Genomic DNA, 27,034 nt, shown 5'->3' with positions numbered 1-27,034 from the left:
GAGATTAGTGAGTGTTAGGAAGGTATCAAAAGCCCAGAAACATCAAACTGAGACCATGTCCTAATCAGGAGGGACGTTTTCCTCTAAGTGATTCTATGTCCAATGTGTCCCCTGAAAATATTTTGACATACCACCAGTATGTGCCCTATATTTTGAAGGACATTGGGAAAGGTCATCTTTCAGATCTTACAGGAACAAACAAAATCTCAATGGCCTGAAAATATTTTAAGTTCCCCCTAAACAGCTTTTGAGTTACAGAATATCCACACCCAAGCCATCAAATATTTAGAAAATCACAGTTGAAAAAGTTACTATGTATTTAGCTGAAAAATGTTCTCAAGAGGAAAATTCATAGCCTACAATTATTTCATTATTTTTTTAAAAAGGAATGAATTAAACATTCACCTCAATAATTTATGGAGTCTCTTTGAGTTGAGAGGGTGTTTTGATTTTGTGGGCCAGCCCATCACAAAACCCCCTAGAGACATAACCTCTTTATAGCCCCTGAATAAGTCATAGCCGTTTTCCATGACAATGTTGCCCAGATGGGGTAGAGGATGGGCATCTGGGAGAAGGCTTGTGGCAGATGTTACTGGCTGCCCAGGCAATATTGGTTTCCCCATCCTCCTTTCCCACAGAACCGAGACCTGGCTGGGGAAACTACCTTTCTCCATATTGCCTTCTGCTGCTTTAGGACAACAGCTGTTTCCAGCCTGCTGATTGGCTGAAGCATGGGACACATGACACAATTCTGGCCAATAATACAAGAGGGGAGGTTGGCTGGGGGACTTCAGGGAAAGGTTTCCTCCCTCATAAAAAGAGACACAGGAAGAACTATTTCTCCTTCTTCCTCTGGATGCTGCCGAATCTGGATGTGATTCCTGAAACAGTGGCGCCATCTTGTTTCTTTGCTGGAGGCCTGTGTGAGGAAAAAGCCAGCACGTCTGGTGGGTAATGCCTAGCACCGTGCCTGATAAATGTTTGAAGGGATAAATGAGCTGGCAGAACCCTTAATGAATCACAGAGACTGAATTAACCAGCCTTACTGCCCTCCCTAACTTGGGACTTCCTACCAAGACAATAAATATTCTTTTCTTCAAGCCAGTGTAAGTTTTCTGACTTGCTGCCCCAAACACATAACTGTTTGAACATCGCAACCACCATCCTCTCTTCTTTGAAAAGCCCAGGGAATCACCTGACCCTCACAAAAGCTGTGCCCCATTTTACAGATGAGGACACTGAGGATCAGAGTTTAGGTCCTACCCATGGTTCCCAGAAGGCTTGGCTCAGCCAGGGAGGGCATCCCATCCCCCAGCACAGGATTGGCTCAGGCATGACATGTGACCCGAGTCCATCCAATCAGAATGGCTCTTGGGACCTCCACTGAGAATAGTGGAATGAGGAAGCAAGTAGCCCTGGGAGAAGCTGGGTCATCCCTGGATCACGAGGAGAGCCCATCGGCCCCTGGAAGCCCATCAGCAACATAGAGGGAGATGGAAAGAATGCGTCTGTGGGAAGGTTGGCGCCCCTCAGCCACCCTCAGCGGTAATACAGTGAGTCTCCCCTTCATTCTCATACAGCTGAACAGACTATATGACATCCTTCTGACAGACGGGGACGTGGAGGCCCAAAGTAAAAGGACCCATTGCCACAGTTTGGGTAGAGGGTGTGAACTCGGGTCTACAGACCCTACGCCCTGTGCGTCTCCCACTGCAGCTGCCCTTGGCCAGGTCCTCAGAGACCCAAGCTCTTCTCAACTGAAGCTTCAGAGAGGAAGCAAGGCCTAGTCCAAGCCGGGACCAGGAACCTGGGAGGTCAGAGGGTAATTTCAGCTGGCTGCAGATTCCTCCACTTCAGGGTGGAGCAGCAGGATGGGGTATTTTGGGGGCCCCTCCTCATGCCCAGAGGCTTGGAGCTGCCCTGGGGGCTTGATCAGCGGTGGGGTGTGACCCTGGGAAGAATGGCTGCCCTCAGAAGGGAAGCAGGTCGGCCTTCAACTCCAGCTCACATTCACAGCCCCGATGGCACGCGGTCCCATCCACAAGCACTCGCACGGCTCCAGTCACCACCGCTGTCCTTACCAAGGCCGCTCTCATCCTCAGCATCACCCCACTGCTGACACTGGATGGCTCACCCATCTCTGTGCCTGTCCACTCCGCCTCTGCCCTGCCCTCTCCCAGCAGCTTTCCTACCCACCAGCATCACTATCCCATGATGAGCTTTACAATCTCCCCCCAGCATCACTATCCCTCCGCCGGCACTCCTCCTCTCCTCACTCCCTTTGTCTCTACCTTCCCGTCACACTCCACTCTCACCTCCATCTCTCAGGCCACCACCCCCCACCAACCATCACACTAAACATCACCTTGGTCGTTACTACTAACCCCCGTTCTGTTCTCATGCCCACCGCCCCGTCCCCCGGACACAGGCATCTCTTAGCTCGTCCATCTCTGTGCCGTCTTCCCCGTGCCTGTTACCGTCTTCCCCACCGTCTCCACCATCAGTGAACATTTATTGAGCACCAACAGTCCCCTACAGAACACACAGAAGGCGCAGCCCCGCCCCGAGGGCCCGGCCCTTCAGCAAAGCCACCCCACTTCAGCCCAGCGTGGCCTGTGCGGCCACGGCGTGCGTGGGGCGGGGCCGGGGGCTTAGCCGGTGGCAGTGCACCTGGGACAGGGGCCTGAGGCCTCTGCCAGGCTTCAGTTGGGGGTGGAGGTTGTGCCACTTTCCTGAGAACAGAGCAAATAAATAAATGGAGAGGCCAGGGTCTGAGCCCCGGTGGGCGGAGAGACTGGTGTTGCTTATGTGACTCCATGGGAGTGAGACAGGCGGCCAGGAGCCCCGCGCCCAGTGGGGGAGGTGGGGCTGGAGGCAGGAGCCTGGGGACCAGAGGGTCCTGGGGCCCCCCTGGCATCTCCACCTGGCCCTCACCTCTGGGGGTCGAAGGAGGGTGCGGGGGACACCCCAGGAGGCGCCGCTGAAATGCGGGTGGACTAGAAATGGGCGGTGGAGGGGACCCTACTCCTGCCTGCAGCCCCTAGAGGGGGGCGTCGTCAGTCCTCCACCTGGGGGGATAACTCTGCTGGTGGCCGTCACAGCTGGGGTTCCCCACGTTGTCCAGAGGCACCACCACCTCGTCCGGGTTCGAGTTCTTGTTCAGCTCCACCACGCGGGGCACCACCGAGGACCAGCGATCTGTAGTGAGCGCGGCGGAGGGAAGGGTTGAGGGTTGGTGGAGAGTGCACGTGCATATATTGAGCACCTTCTGTGTACCGGGCACTCCACAGGGCTCTAAAGGAGGAGGTATATTATCCCTGTTTTATAGAGGTAGAAAGTGGGGCTCAGAGAGGTCACAGAGTCCGCCCAGGAACACACAGGAGTAAATGAAAGAATAAGAATTCAAGACTGGGTCAGGACGCCTGAGTGCCTGTGACCTCTCCACTGCATCTCATGCACTCAGCTGAGTGGAATGGAGGGGCCCCAGGCCTTCACAAGCAGCGGAGGAAGCTCAGTGGCCAGCCCATCAGACCCTTCCATTCTACAGATGAGAACACTGAGTCCCAGAAAAGGGACAGGACTGCTCAAAACAAATCAGAGATGAGGAGGACCAGGGCTCCCCCTCTGCACCCCTGAATGTCCCCCACCCCTCCACTCCGCCCTCTACTCACCCCTCCGGAGGCGGCCCACGGTGTGCGAGAAGCCGTAATACTGGTAGTTCTCATTCTTGCCAGGGTCCTCGTTAATGATGCCCAAATTCTGGTTCCAGTGAGACCAGTTTACCTCGTCCACCCTGGTGGGGCCACAGCGGAGGGAGGGTCAAGGGGAGCCCCCCAGAGATAGCACCCCTTCCCCACCCCCAGGCAGCATCCCTGTTCCAGCCTCCCAGCATACCCTCCTACTTTTTTTTTATTCTGATAAAATTTATATAACATAAAATTTGCCATTTCAACCACTTTTTTTTTTTTTTTTTTTTGGCTGCGCCACGCAGCTTGCAAAATTTTAGTTTCCCTGCCAGGTGTCTGTCCTGGCAGTAAAAGCACGGAGTCTTAACCACTGGACCGCCGGGGAAGTCCCCCTCAACCACTTTTGAGTGTACAATTCAATGGCATTAAATACATTCCTAAGATTGTGCAACCATCACCCCTACCTATTTCCAAAACATTTTCATCACCCCAAACAGAAATTCTGTACCCATTAAGCAATAACTCCCCATTCCCCTTCCCACCAGCCCCTGGTAACCTCTGTTCTACTTTCTTTCTCTATGAATTTAACTATTCTGGACATTTCATGTAAGTAGAATCATTCAGCATGTGGCCTTTGTGTCTGGCTGCTTTCCCTTAGCATCATGTTTTCAAGTTTTATCCACAATGTAGCCTGGATCAGTACTGCATTCCTTTTTATGGCTGAATAATATTCCATTGTGTGGAAAGACCTTATTTGTACGGCTATATATCCACTCATCTGTAGATGGACACCCTCCTTCTTGATATTCTCACTCTTATTATTGAGACACCCTCCTAAAGTCAGGTTATACCTTTTGGGGCCCAAATGGGCTCAAGATAATTTTTCCTTTCTAAAATTATTTTTAAGTTATTTTCATTCAGTTTCCATTTTTTAAGCATTTTTTCCTATGGGTCAGGACCCAGCAAGGAAGATACATTCTCTGTTCCCATTTTACAGATGAGCAAACCGAGGCTTGAACTATTCATCCAAGGTTACAAAGCTGATAAATCACAGTCGGGGCTTGAACTTCAAATTCAAATTGAACAGGACTGACTAGCTGGCCTGTGAGGTGGGGGCTATCATAGCAGAAACTGACTTTGCCTGACTCCAAACATGATGCTTAGGCTCTGTGCTGGCAACCACATTACAAAGACTGAGTCCCCTTAAAAGAAAAGATTCACCCAGGGGTTCCCCTAAGAAGCTGGCATTCCCTGTGCATCTGGGTAACGTCCCAAGCCCTGGAAGCTGCTGATAGCTCAGATTCCCCCTTTCGGCCGGAGACCTGAAACCCACCCCATTGGTTCGCCGACAGAGGGTGGTGCCCTGTGATGAGAACCCGCCTCTGAGTCTGCTTCCTCCACCAAAGGACAGAGCAGTAACACCTGTTGAATCGGGGGGTGTCTGTCCCAACATGCGTCAGGTGCTGGCTGTGCACATCTCACGTGCCAACCCGTCCAATCCACACAGATGGCCGAGGGAGTGATGCTATCATTGTCCCCATTTCACAGATGAAGAAACCAAGGCTGAGAACTAAACCAACTGGCCCAAGATCAGCTGGTGGAACTGAGTTCTGGTTGGGCCCATGGGGGCCTCAGTGGCTCGGGAAGTGGCAATGGGTAGAAAATGTAAGGAGGCCCGATGGTCCTGTCCTGCCCACTCACCCAGCCTCACCTGAAGCACCACCTGCGGTCTGGAGTGCCGTCTGAGCTCTTGCCCACGGTCACCATCTCGCCGGAGCGGAAGGCCTTCCTCAGGAACACAGGGAAGGAGCGCTCGATGTCCAGGATGGTGGTGGCCCACTGCGGGGAGGGAGGGAGGGCGGGCAGGCATGGGTGAGCCGCCCCCAGCCTCGCCTAACTGCTCTCAAGGCAGGAATGATTCAGTGGGCCAGTCTGGGCAAAGAACTAGGCTTCCCAGCTCCCACTGCCTCTGGATTAAAAACTCAAATACCCACAGGGGCCTGGCGGAAGAAAATGAATGAAGAAGGACCAGCAGCCTGTGCCCCAGGACACCATGTGTCCCCTCGGTGCTGGGCATCCCCAGGGAGGGGTGGGGACTGGTGCAGGCCAGGGGGTGCACGTCCCCCACCCTGTGTAAAGGGGGCAGCCACCTCTCATCTATCTGAGCGCTGCCAGGCAGGAATGTGAGCTTACCTTGCCAGCCTTCCAACCTTTCAAGAAAGGCCAGAAATATGGATTTTTCTATGAAATCTCTTAATTTAAAAGTTTTGCATTAATTAAAAAAAAATATGGTGATGCAGGAAAAAAATAAATTTGGGCTGGTCAAATCCAGTCCATAGGCTGCCAGTGGCATCTTATGAGTTATACCCAGTGGGGAAACTGAGGCCCGGGGAAGTAAGCAGTATGGATAAAGGTTAAGAGCAGGTCCAGAAGGTTCCCTGAGACCCAGACCTGGGAGGAGGACCCTGGAGTTTTTTCTCACTGCGCCTTTTCCTGGAAATGTACCAAGTGATGGTAAACGTGGATGCTGCGTTCCCAGGCCTTGCAGCGACAGTGAATTTATTGGGAACCCCAGTTCTTGAACTGCATGCACCCAGGCGGGCTGTGACGCCCACCCCCAGGGCCTCTGCTGTCTAGGACTGCACAGCAACCTGTGGGAAGCAAAGGCAGCAGCTCCCCAGTGCCCACGAGGCCCGCATCTACATCCAACCACATCTGCTTGGCGGGGGGCAGGTGGGGAACCTGGAAGCTACCCCTGGGCTGGTAAAAGCCCCTCTGATGAGAATGCTGACGCTTCCCGGCTCTGGGGTGGCCTGTACGCATGCCAGCCTTGTCTCTTGGGCCAGGGTGGGGCACGGAAGCTGCCCCCCATGCTCACTGCAGAACCCTCACTGACATGTGAAATGTGATGCTCTTTGAGCATTTCCTGTGCCGACAGAGCTCGCTCAGTGGAGCCGGGTGAAGCTGACTGTATACCACAAATTGGACCACAAGGGAATCTGAGTCCACTGCTAGTGGTCAGGCAAGAAGCCACCTGGAAGTGTGTTAGGCGGCTCTGGGAAACAGATGGCGGTCTTCGGTGCCCATTTTACAGACAGGGCAGTGGAGGCAGAATGAGATGGTGCGGCTCGCCCAGAACGCAGGGCCGAGGAGGTGAGGCGGGTCAGGTGGGCCCATCTTAGAAGGAGAAGAGTGGCTGGCGGGGGGGATGGGAGTCCTGGGGCCTCACCTGCAGCTTCCAGATGTGCTTGCTCTCCTTGGACACCTGGCCCACCGTCTCCCCCATGAGGGCGATGAGCATGTTGAGGAGCAGCACGAATGTGAGGATGATGTACGTGACGAGCAGGATGATGAAGACTGCAGGGTACTTGGTGCTGCTCAGCATCTCCAGGTCGCCCATGCCGATGGTCAGCTTGAAGAGGTCCAGGAGGAAGGTGCTGAAGGTCTCGCTGTCGCGGCACGAGGGGTACGTGGGCACGGTGCAGTTGGTGTGGTCCTCGCTGCAGATCTTCATGTTGGCACACGGGTTCAGGAGGGAGACCAGGGCTGTGGGAGGGACGGCGGTGATGGTTCACCAAGGGTGAGGACCCTTCCCATTTGACGGAGGGGAACGCTGAGGCCTGGTGAGGGGAGAGCGCTGGCTCAAGGTTACTAAGCGAGGAAGCCATGCCAGCAGTCACATCTGGGCCCTCCTGCATGCAAAGCCTTTGCTCTGTCCACAGACTCTTGTTAACAAGGAAGAGGTTCCCAGGACCTAGTCCAGTGGTTCTCAACCGGGAGTAATTTTTCCCCCAGGGCACCTTTGGTAGGTCTAGAGACATTTTTGGTTGTCACAGCTGGAGGGGGGATCACTACTGGCACCTAGTGGGTAAAGATGAGGGATGCTGGGACTTCCCTGGTGGTCCAGTGGTTAAGACTCCGCACGTCCACTGCAGGGGGCGTGGGTTCGATCCCTGGTCAGGGAACTAAGATCCCGCATGCCATGCGGCATGGCCAAAAAAATTAAAAAAAAAAAAAAAAAAGAAAGACCAGCAATGCTGCTCAACATCCCACCATGCACTGGACAGTTCCCACCACAGAGAATTATCTGATCCCAAATGTCAGCAGTGCCAAGGCTAAGAAAAATCTCATCGTGCCTATTGTTCTTAGAGGTCTTGGGAGCCTGGAATGCCAGCATTCTGGGGGCAGACTCTCTCGTGTGCTCCTGTTTCCCAGCTCACAGCAGCCCAGAGAGGAAGGGTGGAAGAAGCCGTTCTCACTAAGGCCCTCACCCGCTCTAGACATCTCAAACTGATCGTGGTGCTCATCCCTTCCCACTAAACCCAGAAGAAGCTTCAGAGTCCTTCTCAACACAGTTTAGCACCAACATGTGCATCTGCTCCTACACCATTCACAGCAGGGAGCATGAGGGGGCTGAGCCCCTTCAGTCAGTGGGGCATAGACTGTCACCATGCCTTCAACCTGGGATTACAGTAAGCAGGTTCCAACTCATATACTAATGTTATTCAAATCTGTAGCGACTGCTGAAATATGTGTTGAGAAGGATTCTGTGATCCATTAGCAATGTCTGTCATGGGCACAATAGTGGGAAACAGCAGCACATGTACCATGTTTGGGACATGTCAGCCTCAGAATGCGGATCTAGTGTTCCCTAGCAGGAGAAGCCCTGGGACCAAGCTGATCACTAAGTTGCTACTTTAACCCCTAGGTTTCTGGCTCAGTTTCTATATTTAGGACTGTGGTACGTCTGGACTCTTGATATGACTTTCAAACCACTGGAGAACCCTTGACAATCTGTCTAGTTCTTTCCAGTCCTACTCCTGGTAGGGGCAGTTGGACCCTGTCCCTCTCTCCCCATCTAAGCTAAGGCCACAGTTCTCCTTCTCCAAAATAATCCACACAGAGCCTTAGCACCATCTGGGTTAAAATATCACCATCATCAGATTCCTGCTGCCAGGGCTGGTTCCTAGACCAACCTCCTCAGATGTGAATGTGGCCTGGTGAAGCCTGAGTTGGCCACTCCCTTTTGGATACTGGGCATTGGATGGCAGATCACCCACCCCTTGGGAACCAGCCCAAAAGCTTGATTAGTTTCCCCATCCCTGGTCCTTCCCCCATGGTCTGTGCCACTGAGGTCCCACAGCATCAGGTCATCAAGGAGAAAGCCTATTAGAGGGAGCCAGTGCTGAGCCTTAAGAAAGACCTGGGCTGGGGCTTCCCTGGTGGTGCAGTGGTTAAGAATCCGCCTGCCAATGTAGGGGACACGGGTTTGAGCCCTGGTCCAGGAGGATCCCACATGCCGCAGAGCAACTAAGCCCATGCGCCACAACTACTGAGCCTGCGCTCTAGAGCCCACGAGCCACAACTACTGAAGCCTGCACGCCTAGAGCCCATGCTCCGCAACAAGAGAAGCCACCGCAATGAGAAGCCCGCGCACCGCAGCGAAGAGTGGCCCCCGCTCACCGCAACTAGAGAAAGCCCGCGCGCAGCAACAAAGACCCAACGCAGCCAAAAGTAAAATAAATAAAATAAATAAATTTATAAAAAAAAAAAAAGAAAGACCTGGGCTGGTACATGAATGATTAAAATGCACCCTCCCCTGTAACCACACCCCTTCAATGTGGCTTTGTAGCTCCTGCCACCAAGAGGGTAGAGTCTATTTCCCACTCCTTGAATCAAGGCTGGCTTTAAGACTTGCTTTGGTCAATAGGGTGAAGCAGAAGTGATGCTGTGCCAGGCAGTGACCTTGAACACTTCCGCTCACATTCTGGGAACCCTCAGACCACCGTGTGACCAAGTCCAAACTAGCTGGCTGGAGATGAGTGACCCCAGGGAAGACAGCGAAGTCACCCCCAACTGAGGCCACCCCCTAGCTACATCAGTCAGCCAGCAGCCAACCCGCCAGCTGAGCACAGGCACAGGAGCCCATCAAGATTAGCCAAACCTGGCCCAGGTCGGCACAACCACCCAGCTGGGCCACAGACTTGAATGTAATCGTCAGTGGTGGTGGTTTTAAGCCACTAAGTTTTGCGTGGCTTCTTTTGCAACAATAGCTAAGACACCAGTTTTACCATTCCCTAGCTTTTGAACTTGGGCACATTATTTAACCTTTCTAAGCCTCAGTTTCCTTATCTGTAAAAGGTGATAAGAAAGGCACTTCCCTTACAGACTTGTTGGGAGGATTAAATGAGGCAGGAATGGGCAAGGACTTAGCCCAGTGCCAGGCACACAATGAGAACTCTACAAACGCTGGTTATTTTCCTCCACACATTGTGGTGGCCACTCCTGTCCCAGTACCACCCCCGCCAGGCCCACCTGGGCACCCGGAGCTCACCTGAAGCGTAGCCAATCATGAAGAGCAAGTAGACCAGCAGGAAGCGGAAAAGATCTTTGAAGAGGATCTAAAGACCCCGGCGGGAATATGGAGGCAAAGATGAGACACATGGTTTCTCGCTTTCCCAACACCTCATCCCAAATCTTCTCTCCAGCTCCACCCTGTCCCTCTCCGATGTCCAGGCCCTGCCCACTGCCCCCACAGCACCCCACAGCCTCAAGGCTGCCAGCACTGTCTGTACATATGTGGTGTGTGTGGCTTCCTCCAAGGACACACAAGTCCAGAGGAAACTCCCCCACCCCATACCTTCTGGATCATGATGCTATAGGTCCCTGTCAGCTTCAGCCCACGGGTGAAGTAAAGGGCGTTCATCCAGCCCAGGACCAAGGCGAAGACCATGACAGCCAGGTAGGCCTCAATCCCCGCCAGGTAGAGGGCCGCCGAGACAATCACCAACACAGAGTAGATGAAGCTACAGGGCAGCAGAGATCACAAGAGGGGCCAGAGGGGAGAGAGGAGAATGACGCCCTGGAGGGGGAGGCATGCCCTCAAGCCCTCTAGGTAGTAGCACAGTCCAATGACACCCAGAAGAGAAACCATGTGGATTCATTGGGTTCCCCAGCATCCTGTTAACCTGAATGCTCAATTAATTAGCAACTGATATGTGTGTAATGGTCCTGAGGCCCTACCAGAACCCAAAGTGATGTCCTTTGGAATTGGTAGAGAAAGATTCAGTGGCGATTTTGTGGCTAAGTGAATTTTCATTGTTCTCTAACTCTAAGGAAAAGGGAAAAGTAACACACACGTAACAACACATTCTGTGCCCTAGGCAGACATCATTAATCAATCCCAGCACTCTTTCCCACTAAACACAGACATAGCCTCAAGATTCTTAACATGGGCACTCCTGGCAGACATTAGCAATTAATCACAAGCATAAGAGGTTAAATTATTTCTATCCATGGTGTATATGGTGATAACTCTTTAGCAATCAGAATCTTGCTTTAACCAGAAGACCCTTTTGCTTGACACTGGCCTTGTCCTGATCAGGCTGGGTGAATTCACTCCTAACAGAGTCAGCCCCTATCCCACTACCAAACCCTCCCAACCCCACCTTCCTCACCCAGAAGCTGCCACCCCAGGGACCTCTACTCACTAGAGTAGTTGGAAGGAGCCATCGATGAAGAGAGAATTCACTCCAGGGCATTTCTTCATGAACAAGTCTTTGATCTGGAGGAAGGGAGGGGACTTGTGAGACAGGTGGAGCCAACAGAAGTGCGGAGGGGAGGAGAACGGAGCTAAAAGAGGTGGAGGGAGAGGAGGGGGACGGGCAGGGTGGGCGGGGGGAGGAGGGGGGAGGCCAAGCACTCACGTTGGTGAAAAAGAACAGGACCCCGGTGAAGAGCGTGATGATCTCGCCGGCCAGCCTCAGGTAGTCCACCGTGGTGAGGTAAGGGTATGGCGGCTGGGGGGCAGGGAGCATGCAAGTCCTCCCCCAGCCCCACCAACAGCTGGTCCCAGATCCATATGTTCCCCAATGCCCCAAACATCTACGTCCTGTGAAGCCTCCTCCCTCCCTCACCCTCTTCCCCCTGGGTGTGGGGTAGGCACCTCCCCATCCGTTTCTTTTTTTTTTTGGCTGCACCACACAGCTTATGGGATCTTAGTTCCCCCGACAAGGGATTTACTGAACCCAGGCCCTCAGCAGTGAGAGCACGGAGTCTTAACCACTGGACGGCCAGGGAATTCCCCCTATCCATCCCTAAGCCTTCTCCAGTCCCTCCCACGGAGGACCCCGCTGTGCCCCAGCTTCTGCCTGGCTCACGGTCACTCACAGTGCCCTCCAGCGGCTGGTAGTAGGCGGTGAGGGTAAAGATGACCATGGCGCACAGGTAGGAGGCCACGTTGATGTAGAAGGAAACGGCACCAAACTTTCGCCACTTGTCCCGAAGTAGTTCATTGATGGGTTCCACGGCCAGCATCTCGTGGCGATTCTATGGAAGGTGGGGTGGTCGGGGGGCTAGACAGGCTGACTCCAGTACGCCTTCCCCCACCCTCTGCCGTGGGAGCACTTTTTCCTCCTAATTCATTCTTCAACGACACCCAAACTTCTGCACTCAGCATTCGAGGCTCTGCCCAATTCTCCCCCAACTTACCTTTCCAGCCTGTTCTAGACTCATAGAACCCAGAGCTAGAAAGATCCCTAAAGAATATCTATTCTTGTGGTCCCCAAACTCCAATCTGTGGATGGTGCCAAGCCGCTGGCAGCAAAATCACCTGTGGAGCTTGTTAAAAATATAAATCCCTGGGCTTCCCTGGTGGCACGGTGGTTGGGAGTCTGCCGGCCGATGCTGCCGATGCAGGGGACACGGGTTCGTGCCCCGGTCCGGGAAGATCCCACATGCCGCAGAGCGGCTGGGGCCGTGAGCCATGGCCGCTGAGCCTGCGTGTCAGGAGCCCGTGCTCCGCAACGGGAGAGGCCAAGACAGTGAGAGGCCCGCGTACCGCAAAAAAAAATAATAAAATAAAATAAATAAATCCCTGGGGGGGCTTCCCTGGTGGCGCAGTGGTTGAGAGTCTGCCTGCCGATGCAGGGGACACGGGTTCATGCCCCGGTCCGGGAAGATCCCATGTGCCGCGGAGCGGCTGGGCCCGTGAGCCATGGCCGCTGAGCCTGCACGTCCGGAGCCTGTGCTCCGCAACGGGAGAGGCCAAGACAGTGAGAGGCCCGCGTACCGCAAAAAAAAAAAAAAAAAAAATTCCTGGGTTCCAACCTCAGAAATTCTGATTCAGGAAGTGGGACTTGGAAATTTAGACCAAGGATAATAAATACTTGACTCACCACAATTTTCCAACTCTGAACCCAGGACAGACATCAATAATTGAGTCCCACACAATAGTTCGCTATACAGTTCCCTGGGTAGACACTACCAATCAATCAGAGTTTGCAGCAGAGATGCTAAACTTCCCACCATCCCCAATCTAAATCAAGTTGGTCACTAATTTCAAAGATGAGGGAAGTGAGCTCTGGTAGGGGAAAGGCATCTGTCCAAGCTCACAGAGCCGGCACTAGAAGGGAGACCTTCTGCACCCAGGACCCAGCACTTTCTGCCCCATTTGTACAGCATCCTGTCCCTTTAACGACTTGAGTTTCTTTATCATCAAGGATTTGTGCAATTATGTAGTCACAAAGATGCCACTGCAGTGTTATTCCTGATAGTTAAGTGCAGAAACAAACCCAAATGACCAAGAATAGAGGAATGGTTAATTAGAATGTGGTACATTTCCACGCAGCAATGATATTGCAGAAGAATATTTAATGGTGCAGAACGATGTTCATAAAATACTCCTAAGTTAAAAAAAAGAGCTTTTAAAAACTTAATATTACAAATGCTAATGATAATAGCTGACACATAATGTTTACCCTGCGCCAGGCTGTTCATTTGGTCCTCCCAGCAACCCAACGGGAAATGCTCTATCTTTATCCACATGGTACAAAAGAGGAAGCTGCAACTTAGAGAGGTTGGGTAGTTTGTCCGGAGTCATACAGCACGTAAGTTACAGAGCCAGAATTCTGAACCAGTCCTGCTTGCCCCTGAAGCCCGACCCTTACAACCTCCCATTTCCCCCCAGTGCCAGATGCTGTTCTGGGCACTTAGTTGGCCTCTTCTTCTGCATCCAGTTCACAGACCCACCACTTTGGGCCCCTCCTTCACTGGGCCCCATCTCCTGCCCTGATGCCTACCTCGATCTTGCTGTTGTACACCAGGATCTCCAGCACAGAGGCCTCTTCCCCACACGTGTCCAGGGAGGAGAGGTCATAGAGTGAGGAATACACTGGCCCATAGGCCCAGTCCTTGAACTTGCGGGACAGATGCCTGGTGTCCTCGTCTGTCACCTCCCGACGGATGATGTGCTGAAAGATCTGCATGGGAGGAGGGAGGGTCAGGGGGTCCTCTGGGGGGCAGGGAGCACTGCTGCTGGGCCACACACATTGGAGGGACCCTGGGAGCTTGGTCAGCCCATCAAATAGCACCTCCCCAGAGAGCAGGATGGAGGGAAGGGTAAAATATTTACTGAGCACCTGCTGTATGCCGGACCCTTTCCTCACATCATCTTGTCTAATTCCTACCCTTACCATCCTGGTTGACAGATGAGCAAACAGAGGCTCAGAGAAAAGAAGGATGTTCCCTGAGGCCACACAGCCCACTGAAGCCAGAGTGAACCCAGGTCAGCCTTAAAAATCTGAGTTGTCATGAGTATCTTCTTTACATAATTAAAACAGCAATTAATCCATCTTACTGATCCGTTAAATCTAGTAATAATTATCCTATTTGGTCCTTCTTATTGCTACTCCCACTATCTCTGGCTTACACACAGGGGAACTGGGGAACAGATCCAGGTGGGAGTCCCCCCAGGCCACAGAGTTCAGTAGGCAAAGCCAGATTTTAAACCCAGGCCTTTTCTACTGCCTCAGGACTCTGGTATAATTGTGACTTCAGTAATTTTTTGCTATATTTTTAATAGAGGAATAATAACCCTTACCGATTATTGAACACTTATTACCCATCCCAGGATCTTTATTAACAGCTTTAAGTGGATCACCTCATTGAGTTGTCAGAACACTATACCACAGGGCACTATTGTTATCCCCATTTTACAGATGAGGAAACTGAGGCACAGAGCGGTGAGATGCCTGAGGTGACATGCTGGGAAGTGGCAGAGCCTGGCCTTGGACCCAGGTGCTCCTGACTCTAGAGAACCCCAGATCTGGTTCTCAATTAGGGTGATGGGTGCCCCCGCCAGGGGACAATTTGGCAATGTCTGGAGACATTTGGGGTTGTCACAATCGGTGGGGGGTACTACTGGCATCTAGTGGGTCGAGGCCAGGGATGCAGCTAAACATCCCACAATGACACAGAGCAGCCCCACGCCCCAGAACATCCAGACCCAAATGTTACTAGTGCCCAAGCTGAGAAATCCTGCTCTAGGCCCTGTGCTGTGAGGCCAGAGAGGGAAGCAACTGGCACACAGCCACTCAGCAGGTTAGAGGCTGAGCCAGGACCCCTGCCATGGAGTAGAGGGGAGTACTGCAGGGCTGCAGCTCTGGGACTCAGTTTTCTGTCAGTGGCTTGCCCTGGCTGGTGGGAATGGGGCAGTGAGCATCCAATGGGGTGGGATGAGCAGAGAGGCTCTGGGATGAGGTTGAATAGCTTGGCTGGACAATAGGGAGCCATAGCAGGTTCTTGAGCTGGGACATCTGCACACTGGGGTTGGCAGGATGGGAGGTGGGTGTGCACATTAATAATAACGCATGCCAGCAGCAGTCCCTCCCCTCTGTGTGTGTGTGTGTGTGTGTGTGTGTGTATGGAGGGGCAAGAATGGGTGTGTGCCCCCGGCCCTGCACTCACCCCAATCTTGCCCGTCTTGGCGGCCATCATGAGGGGCGAGAGGCCGTCATTGTTGAGCACGGCCTCCAGGTTGCTGTCGGGGAAGAGGCGGGCACACTTGAGCAGCAGCAGGTCGTACATCTTGGTGACGAACTTGGTGTTCTCACGAGTGTTGTCAGCGATGGCCACCAGCGCGTGCAGCACTGTGTTGCCACGGGAGTCCTGGCGCCGCATGTCCGCCTTCTTGTGCGGGTTCTCTGTCAGGTAGTTGACGATGTGGGGCTGGTTGGTGCAGGCCGCCAGCGACAGGGGCAGCTCACCTGTGGGTGAGGGGGTGGTCAGTGACAGGGCCCCGGGGGAGGACACTCAGGGGCAGACGCCGTGACAATGGACGCAGTGCCCACGGTCAACGTGGACGAGCCCCGGCTGACTGCCACGTGCCTGGAGGCGATGCCCCCGGGTAGACGGGGGCGGGTGGCGGGGTCATGTGACTTGGAAGCTGTAAGGGATTCTTTAAGGGACTTTGTGCCTGAGCCCCAAATAACATGTGCCTTTAAGCAGGGGTGAAATTTAAAATCTTTCATGGGTCCAACTGGGACGTGGCGGTGATGGAATTTGGGCCCTGCAATCCGACCACCAGTCCCAGCTTAAGTCAGACTGGAGGACGCGAGTGTTAAGGGGCGGGGACACCCATCACAACCCTCTGATCCCATCACGATCCCACTGTAGAGATGGGGAAACCGAGGCTCAGGGCAGTGTGGTGACGCTCTACTCCTCAAAGACAAGACCTCAGTGACCAAGACCAGTCAGGCGGCCTGCGTACCGGGTGCTGTCTGGGCCCGTAGCCAGCGCAGCCCTGGCTGTTTGGGGAGGGGTCAGGGCTGCCAGGACCACCATAGGCCCCCAGCCCCCAGCCTCTCCCCCGTGGGCCCCAGGCCCCACCGGGCCCCTCCTCACCAAAGTAGAAGTAGCCTCCCTCATCCTTGGGCTGGAAGAAGCGTCCCCGGGCCTGGGCGTGAACATCGGCACCTTGGGCCACCAGGAGCTCCACGTAGTGTTTGCAGCGGCGCTCGATGGCGATGTGCAGGGCGGTCTGGCCTGGGATGGGGTGGGGGACAGTCACCGGGGGCAGAGACCCGACCAGTCGTGGGAGGCGCTGGGGTGCAAAAGGGAGAAATCCACCCGCGGGCAGCAAATAGACCTTCAGACATTCCCGGATGTGGAGTCTGATGCCCGAGGTCCCAGATCTGCTGCATCATGCAAGCAGGATCTTAGGCTCAAGCGATATCCAACTTGGAGGGTCCCAAATGTGGGAACTTTTCAGACTCAAAAGAGGCTTTCATCCTAGAGGAAACAGCGGCATCGTGGTCTCACAGAATTTGGGAGATAAAATTCACAGCCTTTGAATCTGCATATCCAGGAATCTGGAAGGTCAAGCTGGGTTCATGGATCTCAGAATTTAGACCCAGGGAGCCAGCACTGGTCACACCTGTGCCTTTTTGAGCTGTTGGCTCATAGAACTATTACAACAAAGCCTCAGAGGATCCAGAGCCTGCGCATCTCGGGTCCAGATTTCCAGGTTCACGGCCCCTTTGGCTCACTGCTTCTGAGAACCTTGGAACCTTTGATTCTGAAGCTCAGAATATCAAAGTTGGAAGGGGTAGTTATTGTCCTTTCGTCCGTTCATTCATTCATTCAACAACTGGTTCCTGGGGACGTGCTGGCACTTGGGGCCCAGACTGAAGCTCTCGGTTGGGGGGATGGTTGGACAAGTGAAGACGGTGCCCCCCTCCCGCCCGGCCCAGGGCCTCACCTCGGTAGTAGATGTCCCGGAAGGGTGAGTTGATGAATTCGCGCATGTTGCCCGTGCGCTCAGCGATGTCCAGAAGCACAGGGATCGTGTCGTTGCGGCCATTGCTCAGATTCAGCAGGGCTTTGGGCAGGCAGGTCTTCCCCGTGGATGGCTCTGTGAGGAGAGACGTGCAGGAGAAGGGGCGCTCGGCCCGTGGCCCAAACTGCTGGGCAGCTGTGGACAGGGCACTGGGCAGGGAGTCGGTCCTCCTCTCCGAGCCTGTTCCCTATCTGCTCCCCATGGTACTGAGAAGGTCAAATAAACTCAGAGGAGCAGAAGGGTTTTTTTGTTTTGTTTTTTGTTTTCTTTTTTGCGGTACGCGGGCCTCTCACTGTTGTGGCCTCTCACTCTTGCGGAGCACAGGCTCCAGACGCACAGGCTCAGCGGCCATGGCTCATGGGCCCAGCCGCTCTGCGGCATGTGGGATCTTCCCGGATCGGGGCATGAACCCGTGTCCCCTGCATCGGCAGGCGGACTCTCAACCACTGCGCAACCAGGGAAGCCCAGGAGCAGAAGTTTTTTAAAACGTGGGAAGCTGCACCCTGTAGAGAGGTTGGTGTTTACCAAAGCATATTTGGAGAGAATTTTAAAAAATCAAATAAAAAGGGGGAATGCTGGGTTAAACAAAGCCAACCGTATTTCTTCACTACAGGACTTCTCAGAACCTTTAATTTGGTAATGAGGACCGTGAACCTCTAAAAGCAGACCCAGGAGGCAGTCTTTGCCTGCCTATTTGCACAGAGATCCTTTTCCCATGAAGCGATTACACTAGTGCCCCTAGAGGGGAGCAGAGGGAGTGCAGCATTCCCCAAAGTGGAGGCTGTGAGCCATAGTGAACATGAAATTACCTTCGAGGATTTGGGGGCTTCTGCAGATGCAGCGATAATAACAGTAAAAACCCGAGCGTGCAAGGTTCCATCCGCTTGTCAAATCCCTCCTGTGAAGTCAGTCTTCGTTTTGTCCTAATGGGTCCTTAACCTCACTAACGCTTACTGTCCCTTTGCAATTTTCTTCCCCTTGTATTAATTTTTATGGTGACATGAGTTGATTTATATCTTTAAAAGAGCGAGTCAATGAAAAGAGAACTTACCTGTGAATCAGGCAGGGGGCAAAGCGGCCAGATGCAGGAAGGGGATCAGGAAAGGGATGAGGAATGGGAAAGGCAGGTGTGGGCTGAGGGGCCCGCTCCGGGGCAAGGCCTTTGGGGGCTCGAATTGGGCTTTGCTCCTGATTTCTGTGTGACCTTTTCTGCTTCAGTTTCTTGTCTAGCTAAATTGAGGCTACAAAGGGAACCTGTGGGACTTCCCTGGTGGCGCAGAGGTTAAGAATCTGCTTGCCAATGCTGGGGACATGGGTTCGATCCCTGGTCCAGGAAGATCCCACATGTCACGAAGCAACTAAGCCCATGTGCCACAACTACTGAGCCTGCACTCTAGAGCAGGCGAGCCACAACTGTTGAGCCCGTGAGCCACAACTACTGAAGTCCACGCGCCTAGAGCCCATGCTCCTCAACAAGAGAAGCCACCACAATGAGAAGCCCGCGCACCGCAACAAAGAATAGCCCCTGCTCGCCGCAATTAGGGAAAGCCCACGTGCAGCAACAAAGACCCAACACAGCCATAAATAAATAAGTTTATATATATATAAAAGGGAAATCGTGAGCTAATAGGTATTTGTTGATGAGCCCAGAGCCAGGCAGATGGGAGTCTTCAATAAGTAATACTGTTGCATTTATTACTCCACGAGAAATGCTTTAGAGCCTCTCCTTAGGTGCTGCGAAGTGGGGAAAATGCAGAGACCTGAATTTCTGTCCCACCGCTCCTAGGAGTGAGGTTGCTTGGACAAGCCTCGTTCTGGTTACTTTTCGCTACACCCCTGGCACCCAGCCCAGAGTTGGCACCCAGCCCAGAGTCGACACCAGGTAACTATGTACCGAATGATAATGGACTCCAGTTCCCCATCTGCATAAGGGGGAGGGGACCCCAAATGCTGGCCGAGGCCCCTGGGGATTCTGTCCAGACACACCCGCACTCAGGGGAACCTCAATCAGTCCATTTTCTAATTGTCAGGCAACTCATGATTCTCCACGCTGACCTCATTATCTTTCCCTACCCAAAGCCCAACCCGGTCTGCATGAGTCCCCTCCGTAGATGATGGTGTCCCCAGCCAGCCAAAACTTTCGTGTCACTCTTATCTTTTTCCCCCCTTCTCCCCACATCCAGCAAGTCCCACAAATTTTACCTATTTCTCCAACCCCTCCACCACGCTCCATCTCCACTGCCGCCAACCTGGCCCAGCCACCATTTCTCTCACACGCCTGGTTTCCACCAGCCTCTCTGGACGTCCCTTAATCCACTTTCCACATAGCGACTGAGTCCAACTCTGGTCATGGTTAGCCACAGGGCCTTTGCACATGCTGTCCTTTCACCTCCTCTCTAATCCTTCCTCCACCTCTTTTTACCTGGCTAACTGCAATTCATTCAGACTCAGCTCAAGTGTCACCTCCTCCTGGAAGTTCTCCCAGATTTTCCTGATTAGGTCAAATTGTCCAATACGGCCTCTTGCGGACACACATTACAGTTTGTAATTGTGTATTTATTTCTGTGATTGCTTGATCAAGTTGGTCTCACCCTCGAGACTGAGAGCAACTTGAGGACAGCGTCATATCTGCTTCACTCACCACTTTCGCCCCACACCAGCACAGAGCCTGACACTTGGTAGGTGCCCAATAACCACCTGTTGAATTAATACACATTCAGCAAAGGGGCAAGCTGGGGACTGCAGGGAATTCCAAACCACAGGAGCTCAAGTGGTTTGTGTGGGATGTGGAACTAGACCCTGGATTTGGACTTCCACACCCCCAGGCCCAGGCTGTAGCAGGGTCCGGGGCTGCCAGCCTGGGTCCTGGTATAAGAAACAAAGAACGGCGGCTACCCAGAAATGGGGAGGGGTTGCAGTTACGGACTCCACCAGCAGGTGGCGAAGTGGCTCTGCCCACGAGGGGATGGATGAGTGGAGGCTGGAGCCAAGGGCCCTAAATTAACTGCCAAGTTGGAGGTTGTGTGTGGGCGGAGGGGAAGGCCGGTCACTGACTCCCCTAAGAATCAATGAGCTCACGAGCCTCTGGCTAGAAAAACACGCAGGGGCAAATCCAGGTTTTGTGGAGTCTGAGACTTACACAATTTGGGGATCCTGTTAATGAAAGAGAACACACAATTACGAGTTCCAGATTAGGTCCAGGGCTACAAGGGGCCAGAGCAAGCAAGGGGCCTGAAGCCTAATTAATGGGCCTCACGGTAAATCCCCCTCTACAGATGCATTATTCTGTACAATTTCAGGGCCCTCTCCCAGCCTATCTTAGGGTCCCCCACCCACCCTCATGCAGACACACTGGCCTGGGGGTTCCCAGCCTAGGCTTAGAGCCCCCTTTCAGCTCAGTCCTGAACTCAGGAGAAGCCAGGAGCCTTGGCAAGCCCAGCCTGGCGCTGTTCTGTCCGCCGAAGCACAGGCACCATGATCCCCATCTCACAGGGGTTCACTCCACCCCAAAGCTCCCCACTTTTTCCTGGTGAACTTAGGGGGCCAGGTGGGGCCATTTGGCCGGGGCTTAAATGTGGGTTATCGCCAAATGAGATTCACCATCACGGAGACCCTCTCCGCAACTCTAAGTTTGTGCCCCAAACGAGGCCACAGCACCTGGCTGGGCACCATGAATGAATATTTTTTGTAAGACCGGTAATTCTCTTCTGATGGACACAATGATACAGCATCGTATCGTTTTGGTGTTCAAAGAATCTGGCTGATAAAGGTATATGTGAAAAATATACTGCAGACCCGGTCAGCCTACTTTCGCACTTAATTTACCTGAAGTACCTAAAGTCTCCAAAAATGGCCCCTGATCTCCCTGAAGCTTCGTCAGCCCCGAGCTGTTACCATGGCCGGCCCACCCGAGACAGGCCCTCCTTCCTAGCAGGTGCCACAATTCTTAACATTTTATATGGATTTGTGGAGTCACTCGGCCAGTTAATTACAGCTCACCTGGCACCGGCACATAAAAGGTGGCTGACTTGGGTGGAGAGGCTCACAGTCCACCTTCCCCGATTTGCAGGGAAGCCCTGGGGTAGCAGAGGGAGCTAGTGCCCCGAGGTGGGTGTTCTGAGCCTGGACGAGGCTGGAGAGTGAGCTGTCTGGGCTGAGTAAGCCCCAGGGCAATGGTGACTGGGCTCCAGCCTATAGCGGGGAGCCAGAAAGCTGGGCGGGGAGGGGGGCAGAGCCTCAGAAGCAGAAGCAGGAATGCCCTGCTCCCCACTCCAGAGCTCCCCTCAGAGGGGGCAGGAGCTCCTGGGACCCCAGCAGCCTTGTGCTTGGCACTATGGAATTCTCTGTCCTCAGAGGCCAGGACTATGCTATTATTATTCCCCAGGGTACAGATGAGGAAATTGAGACCCAGAGAGGCCACACATCCCTTAAGTGGTAATGGTGCGATTTGAATCCAGGTGGGTAGACTCTGCTCACCTATGACACTAATCTTTTCATAAATGAAGGCTGAATGAATGAACAAAGAAAGGCAGCAAAGGCCCAGAGAGGTTAAGTAATATGGTAAAGGACACACAGGACCAGACTCCCTGTCCAGTGCTCTTCCTGGCTAGTGCAGCCCCCTAACCCAAGGGAAAATGCTGAGGGGAAAGGGGGCCCCCAATGCCAGGCCTCCCCCAACCCCCAGCTGGCCCACCTGCTATTCCTGGGTGGCTTACCCCGGAACTCCTCGTCAGTCAGCCGCTTCTTGTGGGTCAGCAGGAAGGGGAGCAGCCCGTCCAGGTCAGCGGTGGAACCCCGAGACACGACGTCAAAGAGGATAGGCCGGTTGAAGACTTTGAGTATGGGAGGTGGCTGGGGCGTGGGAGCTTTGGGGCTCGGTGGCTGCTTCCTGAAGGGGGAGGAAGCCGGGTGATAGGAGGGCTCATCCTCTGCCCACCCCACAGTCTCTAGCCTTAGGGGCCCAGCGATTGGGGGGTGGGGGCAGCTGGAGCCCTAGGGAGGGACCAGACTGAGAGGAGAAAGACATCTGGAGACACAAAGGAATGTTTTATCCCAATAGACTGTACCTGGTACCTACTGTGTGTTGGTTGGAGACAGACAGAAAGAAACACACAGCCCATCCATCCACCCACCCACCCATCCACCCACACATCCATTCATCCATCCATCCATCCACCCATCCACCCACCCATCAATCCACCCAACCATCCATCCATCCATCCATCCATCCATCCATCCATCCATCTACCTATCCATCCATCCACGCACACACCCACCCATCCACCCATCCATTCTTCCATCCATCCATCCATCCATCCATCCACCCACCCATCCATTCACCCATCAATCCACCCATCCATCCATCTACCTATCCATCCATCCATCTACCTATCCATCCATCCATGCACCCACCCACCCATCCATTCTTCCATCCCTCCATCCACCCATCCACATACCCACCCATCCACCCACCCTCCATCCATCCATTTGTCATTTATTAAGTACTTAAGAATATACAGACTGGAAGAGACAAAGATAGTAAGAAAATAAAGGAGGAACACCAGACTAAAAGATAAAGCAACTCTATCTTTTATTTAATCATTCACTCCTTGATTTATTCATTCAACAAACATTTGAGACAAATGGGACCATGCACATAGGTGCTTAGTCCAGGCCCCACCAAAGTAAATACCCAATAAATGTTAGCTGATATTCCTGTTATTATTTAGCGCCTACTGTGTGTCCAGAGTCTGTATGTGTGGGAGAAATGCCGAGCTATAGAGGCAGGTGGAGACAGAACAAGATGGAGAGGGCTGTGGGAGAGGAAGCAGTGGAGAAAGAAAAACGGGAAAAAACACACATTCATTCAGTCATTCAATAAACATTCATTGGGCACCTACTGTGTGCTAGGTTTTGGGAGCCAAAGAGCTGGAGCAGCACTAGCCCAGGGGCAGCATGAGGGCAGGGATGCCCTGTGTCATGTCCTCACGCAGCCAGTGCCCGGAACATACAAGGGCGAAGAACAATCTCTGAAAGGAAGACAGGATGGAGAAGAGAAAGAGGTGGAGATGGGGAGGGAGAAGAGGCGGTGTAGGGGAGCAGAGAGTGAACCACGACAGAGGTGGCGGGGCCAGAGGGGGAAGGGACACTGAGGCAGGGGCTTCAGGGCAGAGAAAGCCAGCGGCTCACCAGGGGGAGTGGACAGCCGCTCTCCCTCCTTCCTCTGCCCGGGACCCAGATTTTACGCCCCAGGGCAGGGCCTCCAGTGATGGGGGGCCAGGGAAGGGGGAAGAGGTGCTTCCTGACGATGGGGGCACACAGGCTAGGGCAGCCCCCATTTTATCTGCTCCTGAACTGTGACCTTTGAGCCAAAAAATGAGATGAAGTAACACCCTCGCCCCCAGTCCTCACCGAGGCAGCCTTCGGGGTCTCTGAAGACCTCAGCCGCTTAGCCACCTCCCAATTCCTCTGCGGCCCCCCCAAAGCCGTTAGCCCTGATTGTCTAGGGTAATGGTGGGGATGAGGGCTTGAAGGAGGGGATCTGAGGGAGGGGAAAAGGAGACAGGGAGCCCACCAGCTTCCAATGGGACCTTCGAGGGATGGGACACCAGGGCACTTTGCTGCCCTGGGCCTGTTTCCACCTCCGCGTGGAGGTTATGCAATTTGTCCAGTACAGCATGTGGACTGCGAGGCCCCATTTCTTGGATACATTGAGCCTCTCTAGCCTTGGGCCCCTGTACATGCACTTCCCTCCACCTGGAATACCTTCCTCCCACCACCCGCACTGTGTGGCTGCCCTTTTTCACTCCTTAGCGTTGGGCTTAAATGTCGGCTGCTCCAGGAAGCCCTCCTGGACTACCTTTTCTGTATCAGCTCCCCTCTCCCACCTCAGCACCTCCCCCAAAGTGAACTGTCTAATCACTTGCTTATTACCTGTCTTGCCCTCCAAAATGAAGGTACCAGTGACAGCTACTCAGTGTCTGAGCTGAGTAGGGGTAACATGTGGTCTGACTCACCCCTGGAGCCCCAGGGCCAACCGCCCTACCTGGCACGTGGTGGGTGCTCCAGAAACAGTCACCGAACAAATCGGTGGCTCAGTGAATAAATAAAGGAAACAAAGCAAGGGCTGAGGAGGTGAGTGGGCTTCATCCAAGCGCATAAATGAGTCTGTGATCAGCAAGGGGGAACAGAGGAGGACCAGGGGACAACAGGACACCTGCAGACTTCAAGACTCTCCTCCAGACACACACAGAGGCCTGAGAGAGGTTTTCATGGGCGGATGGCTGGGCAGAGAGATAGCAGATGAATAGATGGGTCAACAGATATTTGAATGAGTGATGATGGACAGATGGACCGGACAAGTGGATGGGCAGACGGAAAGGTGGGTACCTGACGACAGAGAAAGAGAGGGAAAGAGAAAGAGAGAACAAAAGAAAGACATGGAAATGAAATGAATGAATGAATTATGAATAGTGTGATAGCTGACTGGCTGGATGAACAGAAACAGTGAGTAGATGGGAGAATGGATGGATTTTGGGTAAGTATATGGTGGATAAATGGAAGGTTTGTTGTATGAGTGGATGACTGGCCAGATAGATGGCAGATGGATAGATGGGTAGATAGATATTTGAATGAGTAGATGATGGATGGATGGACGGACTGGACAAGTGGATGGCTAGGTGGAAAGATAGGTAGCTGGATGAGTGAATGAGTAGATAATGGATGGATACACAGATGGATGGATATACAGATGGATGGATAAGTGGACAGACAGATGAATGGATAGACAAGTATACAGAAAGGTGGACAGATAGGTGGATGGATGGATGAGTGAATAGGTAGACAAATGAATGAATGGATAGAAGGATGGATGGATGGGTGAATGGATGGATGGATGGATGGATGGATGGATGGATGGATGGATGGATGGATGGATTCAATACAGAGGAGGAGACCCTCGGCCAGGCAGCCAGCAATACTCACTCTATGACCTTCCTCCTCCACCTCTTGTTGTCACTGGGGTGCTGACGATAGGTGCCATAGTCAAAGAGCGAGTCCATGGGCGCCTTCTTGGGCCCAGGCACCACTGAGGACTCATACAAGGTGGACTCCAGCAGGTCGATGGGGTTGGGCACCCCCTTGCGAAAGGCGCCCTGGAACTTCATGCGCAGGTTTGGTCGCCCATCGCCTGGGCCAGCGGGGCGACCACTATCAGCCGGACAGGGCGACGGTGAGCTGTCCTCCCCCTCGAACAGGTTGGCCAGCGAAGAGAGGGGGAAGGCCTCCCCGCCGGGGATGCCACTCTCATCCCCGGGGGGCTCGGCTACCTCCCCAGGCCCCGCGCGGGGGCCTTCGCTGGGATCTGCCATGCTGCCCCTGGACTTGTCTGCACTGCTCGGCCTGCAAGGGAACAGGAGGGGAGTCAGGCCGGCTCCAGGAAGCCCCCTCCCACGTGGGCAAACAGCACTGCTGCCAGCTTCTTCAAAGCCACCGTTGTAATGACAGGGGTTCAGGGTGGCCACTCCCAGATGTGGTTGGCCGCCAGCCCCCAGCAGGAGCTGCAACAGAGCCTCTTTCAGGGACCTGGAAACATGAGTCTGCCTCGGGTCCAGCTACCCTGGACGTTAGCTGGAGGAGAAAGGGCGTCAGAGTCACACTGGGTCCCCAGATCTGGAGCCTGGGGCTTACTCCTGGCCAACCAAGCCAGCTTCGGGGCCGCCAGAGCAGGGTTCAAGTTCCAAGCTCCACATTTAGCAACCATGTGATGCGAAAGTGGATGGTTCACAGCCTCAGTTTCCTCACCTGTGAAATGGGGATGCTGAAGCAGAGAGCACGTGTTCCAGTGGCCAGTGCTGTGCCTGCCACACCGTAAGCACCTACTACAACATAACCATCAAATCTATGCTTAAGGGACACTAGGTGCTCAGAAATACTCATGAACCCACTGTGGGAGTCAGTAGCCCTCAATTTCCCAGCACCATCATTATGACCCCATTTCACAGAACAGGAAACCAAGGTTCCGAGAATTTAGTTAACTTCCCACAGTGCACAAACTCTGCTCCCCAGTGCCAAGCACTGACCCCTTCCCTCCCCTCTTTGCCTGGTTAACTCCTGCCCACCTGCAATCCCAGCTCATGTCCATTCTTCTGGGAAGCCCTCCCTGACCATTTGTTTGTGAGATTAGTTAATTCCTGAGCTGTGAGCATGAGAAGATAGGGAATGCATCTGTCTCGTTCACTCCTGTGACCCTGACACCTAGAAGGGTGCCACATGGACACACAACCTGATGACAAAGGTATTATTTGTTCCCATTTGTCAGATGAGGAAAATGGAGCTTTAAGAGGGGAAGTCACACAGCTTGTAAGGAGAAGAGTTGGACTTGAACCCAGTTCTCTCTGGCTCCCAGGCCCCACTTTTAGCCAGGAGAAGGGCAAGGGAGGGGCAAGGCCCTGCTGGCTGTCAGCCCCCTGTCCTCTGCAGCACGCCACTGGGAGGGCTGGACACCAAGGGTGAGTTTCCTGGAACTCCTACCATCCCACCTGGGCTGCAGGAAAATGTTTGGAAAGCCCTCTTTTCTATATCTCTCCCTCCCCACACATTATCAGAAAAACAAATAAAGATTGATTCTCACCTTGTTTGTTTTGTGGCTGCCAGGAGGGAAGGCTAGGGCACTGCAAGAGGCCTCTCTTGGCAGGCGCAGCAGGGCACACAGAGGGTCAGAGCTCCTGCCGGG

At 53.5% G+C, this 27,034-nt stretch overlaps 1 protein-coding gene across 5 annotated transcripts; it reads right to left on the bottom strand.

The window, feature by feature from the left end:
• Positions 1 to 3,040: 3,040 nt before the first annotated feature.
• On the bottom strand, positions 3,041 to 25,670 carry TRPV4 (transient receptor potential cation channel subfamily V member 4). 5 transcript variants are annotated; one of them, XM_060118655.1, is made up of 16 exons: positions 25,592 to 25,670; positions 25,285 to 25,489; positions 22,017 to 22,189; positions 17,224 to 17,376; positions 16,368 to 16,508; positions 15,432 to 15,730; positions 13,766 to 13,945; positions 11,856 to 12,014; positions 11,393 to 11,485; positions 11,177 to 11,250; positions 10,327 to 10,492; positions 10,021 to 10,087; positions 6,916 to 7,232; positions 5,398 to 5,525; positions 3,672 to 3,793; positions 3,041 to 3,198 (listed from the first exon to the last, which is right to left on the bottom strand). In XM_060118655.1, the coding sequence occupies exons 1-16, from the start codon at positions 25,668 to 25,670 to the stop codon at positions 3,041 to 3,043; spliced, it is 2,514 nt and encodes an 837-aa protein (XP_059974638.1). The 5 variants fall into 5 exon arrangements, with proteins under 5 accessions (XP_059974638.1, XP_059974636.1, XP_059974639.1 ...); XM_060118653.1 differs by having other exon boundaries at positions 25,285 to 25,670; XM_060118656.1 differs by lacking the exon at positions 13,766 to 13,945 and having other exon boundaries at positions 25,285 to 25,670.
• Positions 25,671 to 27,034: the final 1,364 nt, after the last annotated feature.

The sequence above is a fragment of the Mesoplodon densirostris genome, chromosome 15 (assembly GCF_025265405.1).
Source record: "Mesoplodon densirostris isolate mMesDen1 chromosome 15, mMesDen1 primary haplotype, whole genome shotgun sequence".
Taxonomy (NCBI): domain Eukaryota; kingdom Metazoa; phylum Chordata; class Mammalia; order Artiodactyla; family Ziphiidae; genus Mesoplodon; species Mesoplodon densirostris.
The sequence above is the reverse complement of the archived record's forward strand: the minus strand, read 5'-3'. Positions and strand labels throughout refer to the sequence as shown.